The sequence below is a fragment of the Lagopus muta genome, chromosome 1 (genome assembly GCF_023343835.1).
Source record: "Lagopus muta isolate bLagMut1 chromosome 1, bLagMut1 primary, whole genome shotgun sequence".
NCBI classification, from domain to species: Eukaryota; Metazoa; Chordata; class Aves; order Galliformes; family Phasianidae; genus Lagopus; species Lagopus muta.
In genome coordinates this window covers 145,040,488-145,048,032 of record NC_064433.1, presented here as the reverse complement: position 1 = coordinate 145,048,032, position 7,545 = coordinate 145,040,488, and the positions used below count along the sequence as shown (strand labels likewise).

At 55.3% G+C, this 7,545-nt stretch overlaps 1 protein-coding gene across 1 annotated transcript; it reads right to left on the bottom strand.

The window, feature by feature from the left end:
* Window positions 1-18: 18 nt before the first annotated feature.
* Window positions 19-2,341, bottom strand: SOX21 (SRY-box transcription factor 21). The gene has a single exon (XM_048947507.1). It carries the CDS (start codon window positions 2,148-2,150, stop codon window positions 1,308-1,310), a length of 843 nt encoding a protein of 280 aa, XP_048803464.1. The 5' UTR covers window positions 2,151-2,341; the 3' UTR covers window positions 19-1,307.
* Window positions 2,342-7,545: the final 5,204 nt, after the last annotated feature.

Sequence of the window (7,545 nt, the reverse complement as noted above, 5' to 3'; positions counted from 1 at the left end):
TTTTTTTTTTGGCTCGGAATAACAATGGCCCGATTTAGATATCCCCGTAAATCTATTCAGGATGAAACAAAGAGCGCCTTGAGGACACCGTACACCTCAGCCGGGGCGGCGCGGAGGGGCGATGCGATGGGAGCTGAGAGGAACGCCACGAGAACGAGAGGGGTTCTCCTTTCCCTGCTTCAGGCTTTATTTAAACTCTTTGTTCAAAAATGAACAGAGTGGCAGTCGGAATCTAATGTACAGATATCGTTCAGACGTCTAACTTTAAATTAGAAGGTCACACAATAAAACCATTTACACGTAAATGTTAAAACCAATACTTAATCTTTGTTTCCTTTCTTTCCGTTGTCGTTTTACTTTATATTACATAAAGCCAAAATGAAACTAAATACAGGTTAGCCAGCTTCATTCACAACCATTAGTCAAAATATACACATTACAAAAGTAAACCAAAAAGAACTCTATAAACCGATGGAGGATTCCCCTCTAAAATTTGTGTTCCGGCTTCAAATCGTCACTTGCAATTGAATTGCGGTTGCTCTAAAATCAGCTAAACGGGATAAGGGGGGCTTTGGAGTGGGGGGAGGGGGGGGTTCTCCGAGACACAGTGACACACTCTGTGGTGGCGGGGACGGGGTTTCTTTAAATGAGAAATACTCTTCCGTCAAAGCAAAGCTCTGCTTCAGTTCAGCTACATAATAAATAGATAATTAGCACTCAGACAAAAAAGTCTGATTTAACCTTAGATCATATCGCGATCCCCGAACGGTCCCGCAATATGTTTATTCCCTTTGAAAGGCATTCCATCACTTTTTTTTTTTTTTCCTTTTTTTTTTTTTTTCTTTCCCTTTTCTTCAGCTTCAAACCGACTCGACCGTGGGCAAAGGAAGCGACAGACTTTCCGATCCGAGACCTAACGTTGCCACAGACATTGACACATGTACAGTCCCGGGCTGACACCCGCGGAGCGGAGCGGCACCGCCCCATCTCTGCCCCCGTGGGAACCGTCCCGGGGGAACGGCGCATCCCCGCGCGGCCCTTCCCGAGCCCACGTCCCCGAGGAAGCACTTTTTTCGAGGGGACGGATGGACGGACAGACTTGGGGGGAGGGGGGGAAGGTTGTTCGGTTTTTTTTTTTTTTGTTCTTTTTTTTTTCATTTTTCTTTTCCTCTTTTTCTCACTCCCTCTCAGCTCGGCTATCCGCATGCAACACACACACGAGCTCGAGGCGGGGCGGCGCGCAACAGGTCGGCGGCGGCTCCGCCGCTCTCCGCCCGCTTCCCCCGGGCAGCGGCTCACAGCGCGGGTCATAGCGCGGCGGCGTAGGCCGCGGGGTACGGGTCCAGCTGGGGCTTGCCCATGCCCGGCAGGAGGATGTAGGCCAGCGGAGGCTGCAGCCCGGGCCCGGGCCAGGCGCTGCAGTTGCAGGGGATCATGTAGCCCGGGTTGCCGGGGGACGGGTGCGAGTGCGTGTGCCCCCCGGCGGCGGCGGCCGCGGCAGCGGCGGCGGCGGCGGCCCCGTGAAAAGCTCCCGCCCCGCCGGCGCCGGGATAGCCCAGCGAGGAGGCGTAGGGCAGCGCCGAGCCCGCCGACGACGACGAGGAGATCTCGGCCATCTTGGAGCCCAGGTCCAGCAGCGAGTAGGGGCCGCCCGCGGCGGCGGCAGCGGCGGCGGCGGCCGCGGCGGCGGCCGACTGCGGGAAGAAGACGCGCGCGGCGGCGGCGGCGGCGGCGGCGGCCGCCTTCTCGGGGTTGCCCAGCAGCGAGTCGGGCCCCAGCCCGCCCGCGGCCCCGCCGTGCAGCGCCGCCGCCTTCAGCCCGTGCGGGGGCTCGTGCTCGGCCACGGCGCCCAGCCCGTAGGGCACGGGGAAGGCGAACTTGTCCTTCTTGAGCAGCGTCTTGGGCTTGCGGCGCGGCCGGTATTTGTAGTCGGGGTGCTCCTTCATGTGCATGGCCCGCAGCCGCTTGGCCTCGTCGATGAAGGGCCGCTTCTCCGCCTCGCTCAGCAGCTTCCACTCGGCGCCCAGTCGCTTGCTGATCTCCGAGTTGTGCATCTTGGGGTTCTCCTGGGCCATCTTCCGCCTCTGCGCCCGCGACCACACCATGAAAGCGTTCATCGGTCTCTTGACGTGGTCCACCGGTTTGGACATGGTGTCCCGCCGCCCGCACTCCTCCTCGGCCGGCTCCGGCTCCGCGGCCGCGCCGCGCTCCGCTCCGCCCCAGTCAATCTCGGCGGCTCCGGGCGCGGGGCGCTGCGGGCGGGACGGGTGCCGGTACCCGCCTCGGAGCCTCTCTCCGCGCCGCCGCCCGCCGGGCCAGGGTTCGTCCTCGACGGGGCGGCGGTCAGCGGCCGCCCGCAGCCATGGCCGCCCGCGGAGCGCGCAGCGGGGCCGGCGGCGGCGGCTCGGGCGCTGCGGGGGCCCCGGGGCGCCGCGCTCACAGCCGCCGCGCTCCGCCCGCGGGGCCGCGCCGGGCCGCCCGCCCCGCGCACATACTCGCCGCCGCCGGGCGCCGCGGCCTCCTCCGCCCGCCGCTCTCCAACTCGGGCGAGTTTCGGGCGGGCTGCGGGGCGCTCCTCCCGCCGCGCGGCTCCACCGCCCGCGCTCCCCCTTCTCCGGGAGCCGCCAGGTCTCTCTGGGTTTTCTTGGCCGCCGGCTCGGAGGGGCGGCGGGGCGGGAGGGAGCGGAGGGGGGCGGGCCCCTCTCGGAAACGCCCGGCCCGGCGCTGCGCCCGCCGCCGCCCCCTCTCCTTCTTCTTCTTCTTCTTCTTCTTCTTCTTCTTCTTCTCCTTCTTCTCCTTCTTCCTCCTCCTCCTCCCGCCGCGCGGCGCAGCTCTACGCACGCCCCCGCGCCGCCCGGCGCTATATCCCCGCTGCCTCCCGCCGCCGCGCGCCGCGGGAGGGGCGGGGCTTCCGCGCGAGGAGGGGCGGGGCGGGGGCACTGGCCACGCCCCCATCGGGGCTCGCCAGCAGGTCGGGGCGGGGCCGGTTTCGCGCATGCGCGCTGCCGCGGGTCCCCGGCGGCTCCCGCGGAGCGTCGCCCGACAGCCGCGCGGTGCCGGCGAAACGCGTCCGTGAGTCGTCCGGCTGTCAGAACGGCATCCCGGGAGGGAGCTCCGCCGGGATCCCCGGTTGGGATGAGCGCGGCCGTTTTTTGCTCGGGATGCCGTCGGAGGGCCGCTCTCGTGGCCCTGACAGCACCGCCGCTCCGCGCCGCTTCGCCCACCGCCCCTCGCCGCCCGCCCGCACGGGGCCGCCCCGTCAGTCAGGGCCGAACCTTTCGCCCCGTCGGCGCTCCGCAGCCCGGCTCTGACTGAGCGCTGTGCTGCGGGAAAGCACCGGGCGGAACGCACCATTAACTCTTAACACGGGCCCGCAGCCGTGACAAAAGTTCCGAGCCGGAGTACCCGCGGGCGGTTGGGCTGCCGTCAGCAGTTCGCAGCCCGAGATTAGGAGAGCTGTTTTCGGCCCTCGTTCGAGCAGGGGAAGCGATCTCCTTCCTATTCCGCCCGTTCGAACCCGACGCGATGTCAGCGCCCTCCTCAAGGGTGTCCGTCGCTGGCAGCCCTCGGGTCGGCTGCGGCACGGAGGCTTCACCCATCGGTCCTGAATTACTGCACGGACCGAAAGCTTCGAATGGCTGTGTAGCGGCTCACGGATATTTTTGCTATTATAAATGAAACGCTCCATTCGAAGCTCTCGCTACCGAAGCTTCCGGGCGGTAACGCCTGGCTTCTAAACCATAGACCCCCGCGGTTATCTCTGCGGCACGAAGCGATGGGAACGCCTCTCGGTCCCTCTCGGAGCCGAGCGGCGGAGACCCGGCCACCGCCGAGCCCCGACGGGGCGCGGAGCTCCGTGCTGCTGAGCTCCCGATGGGTGAAGCCGCCGCCGTAGCTGGGCGAGGCGTTAACGGTTGCGATAACGCGGCGTTATCGAAACGCTGCCCACCCGACCGTGGCTCATGGGATTTGCCTGCCTTTGACCTGGCACTTCTGACGCACGCAAATTCAAGGGCGCGATCTTTCCCTGTGTTATCGGGGGAAGAAAACGAGCGGATGAGCTATCGCTGAACAAGAAATTCCAGAATACAGCGCTGTATCCCACCGCGCGGGACTCGAGCGCTTTCTGAAACATTCGGGGTGAGAGCATCATCACCCGCTCGTCCCCTGCGGGGTCCCTCTCTGTAGCACCCTCCGCCCAACCCGAGCATCTCCCCGCGTCTCCACACCCGGACAGCCACGTTTTAGAAGCCGCTTTATTCCAAAGCCAGGTTTAAGGCGAGTTTCGAGGAAGCCGCCTCCTTTCCTCCTAATTTTGATTTGAGCTTAACAATGGGGTGGCAAGCGAAGGAGATAAAAAGTAGGTGAAGAACGGTGGTGAAACCGATAGCGATCTGCATCTAATCGTTCCGAGTGCGTGCGCGGCTGACTCAGCGCCTCAGTGCCCCATCGCCGAGCCGTGCTCAGAGAGCCACAGAGCCTTTTCACGGCTTTGTTTGTGCTCTCCGGCGTTTCCACACGCCGGCTTGGAAGCTGGCATTTTTCTGGGTGTAGGTATCAACCACCGATTCCACATCGCTTTCAGCCGTCAAAAGTTGCCGAGCGCGCCGCTTGTCTCGATGACACCGGCAGGATCGCTGCTCCCACCCCGCGGACTCACTGAGACCCTCTTACAGCGTGGAGCACACCTGGAGTTAGAGAGTTTTAGCCTGTCCTCCTTATCGTGCAGAAAGCGCTACGTTCACTCATTTGCTCTTAGCGCTTTCGAACGCTCGGCATGATTATTTTTCAATAACGTTCGCTTATTATTAGAGCAGCTGGTAGCCCCAGTGAAGTGCCTGGCAAAGGGCTCCATCATAAAACACTGCTTTCTACGTTTCTAATTTGGCTGTGAAAGTGTGATTCTGGCTGCAATTTGGCACTCAAGTGCTCAGCTGGAGAGTAAACTTTTCATAATAAAAACACTGGTTTATTGGGTTTGCTATTTTAAGTTACAAGAGATTTAACAAAGTTTTTACTAGTTTTGGAAGCCCAGAGAGATCTTTCTATTAAATTATTATTAAACGTTATGATTTTGGTAAGGGTAGGATAAGTTCTGCACCTTTTTATTATTACTATTATTATCATTATTGTGATTTAATGTGCAAATTATTTTTAAGGTAAGGTAATGCTTCAGCTCGTTATCTCTGTGCTTTCGCATCCCAAAATTGCTCCTGCAGGAACACCGGAGGCAGGACTTGTACAGCAGCTGCTGGCAGTTCTGGGCAGAGGGTGCTGATGGGGTCCTGAGTACTTACAACCATAAAGAAAAGTTTAAAATGCAGCCCATCTCTATTTGCAAAGAGATAAAGTAAAAATTTGCTAATTAGCGTGCATTCAATTTGTAATCCAGGCTATTCTCATGTACTTTTTCATGTACTTTTTCATGTACTCATTTCTCTCCTGCTAGTTTGCAGAGATTATGCAGCCTGGGAACACTGATGAGAACAGCAGACAAAGATGTTAAAAAAAAAAAAAGAGTTAAAAAAAAGAGAGTTGGATGATTCCTTGCTAGGACCTGAGCACTAGATGACTATTGCCTAGGATACAAAGGGAAGAACTAAGCTTGCTACAGAATTCCTGGTCAGACTTGGATGATCCAGAACAGGCAGCCAAATGCCTCCTGAGCACAAAGCCTATCAGGACATGTAAGCTTCCCTCCCTTCTCTGAAGTGCCAAAATCAAAGTGGATGGAGACTGCTGACTACCTAGGGTCCAGGTTTTCCTATTTGAGAAGTTGCCTTTAGCTTTTATTCAAAAGAATTCATTTTTTCCAAACAAGTGAACCTTCACGTCACTCCCATCTCTGTCTTGTACAGGCTTTATGGTGTGGTTCAATAGCTCACAGTTAGGAAAGAAGATCCTTGCTCTTTTGGTGTCTTCCCATTCTACAGGATTCTTTCACCAGCTCTTCAAATGTCACTCACAAAGATCAGGAATCTTTAACTGACATCCCCACAGTCAGTTCTCCACAGGCTGCTCTCGTTCACCCACATTCTGCCCCCTTCTGTTGTCCAGTGGATGGATAGAAAGGGCTGAGTGCCCTCTAATCCAGTGGTTAAGGGCCTCACTGTGGAATGATAAATTAGATTATATGTTCTTGCAGGAGGTCATGAAGCTTTTTAACCAGGAGATCTGTTCAGAGGCAGAGAGATCTCGAAAGATTTTTACATTTAAATTCAACTTAAATGGATCCTGATCAGTTTGTCTTCATGTTTCACTTCTGAGGGCTGTCCAACAGGCATAAATGATTATTTTTTTTCCTGGCATAAAAACATTTTAATGACCAGTTTTGTTCAGGGGTGATTCATACTCATAAACCACCTGTGGTTGTTCTCTTAGTCGTGGGTGTTAGACAGGTCCCAAAAAATCCATGCAATTTTGAAGACAAGTTCTTCGATTTCACTGGATAAGATTGTGGTTTGGATACCTCTGGCAGGTACTTCAGGATACGTAAGTGTGCACAAGGAGACTGAAAAGACTGGAGTTAAGTGTTTGGGTTGTTCCCTTGTGAAGAAAAGCAAAGTATAAGTCTTTTCCTTTTCACTATAATGACTTTTTAGGTGACTACAAACAAAACAGGAGACCCTTAATGGAAGGAATTTATGTCTCCTTTACAGAACATAAATTCACAGCCTTTTCTTCTATATGGACAGTGTCTTGCTTATCTGTTTGTGAGACTGTCTGGATTCTGTTCGATTAGGAAGAACCGAAATACCAAAGTCACTCGGGAAAGGTCAAAGCTAATGGTCATGAGCCACTTCAGGTGGCCAAGCATCAGAGGGGGTCTCTGCCCACACCATATGCCTACACTAGTACCTGCACCTACATTTTAGTTCAGATCAGCAGTGCAACATCTCTGCAAGCAAATCTCTTCACTCATTGTGCTTTGGTTTCCACTGAGCAGTTTTTGATGAGAGTAAATTGGAAGATGCCCTTCTGCTGCCAGTGGGAGTGTTGTGTGAGAAGAGTCTGGTTCAGCCTACATCAGCTGGATCCAGAGACTGTAAAACCAGTGTCATCTAGTACTCTTGATTGAGACAGCTGCCAATTACACTTTTTGGTATCCATTTATTTCAGGTGCTTCAGGAATGAGCTTTCCTACCCTGGGACAGTGACAGAATACTTCTGCTTCTACATGATGAGTATTCTGCTGGGAAAGGAGCCTCTCCATTTTGTGGTTGCTCTGTGAGTTATCTTTTGGTGTAAGAAGTCAAAAAACAGGGATTGAAGAGTTCTTGGTTGCCTGGCCTGCATCCTTACTCCAGTCTTCAGAATTCTGCTGGACTTTGTATTGTCCTCACAGCATACTTCTAAAGGTCTTCAGCAGGGTATGCAATAGCTCCTATTAACATGGACATTGAACTGAAGCTGTCAAGGATTCTCAAGTCAGTTGAATAGTAAACTCTTATTGGGCTGACATATTCGCACATTTCCCAGATTATTTCTTTTTCTCACTCAAGTGTACTTATAATAGTTTCAATAGTAATAATTGCTACACTTTTT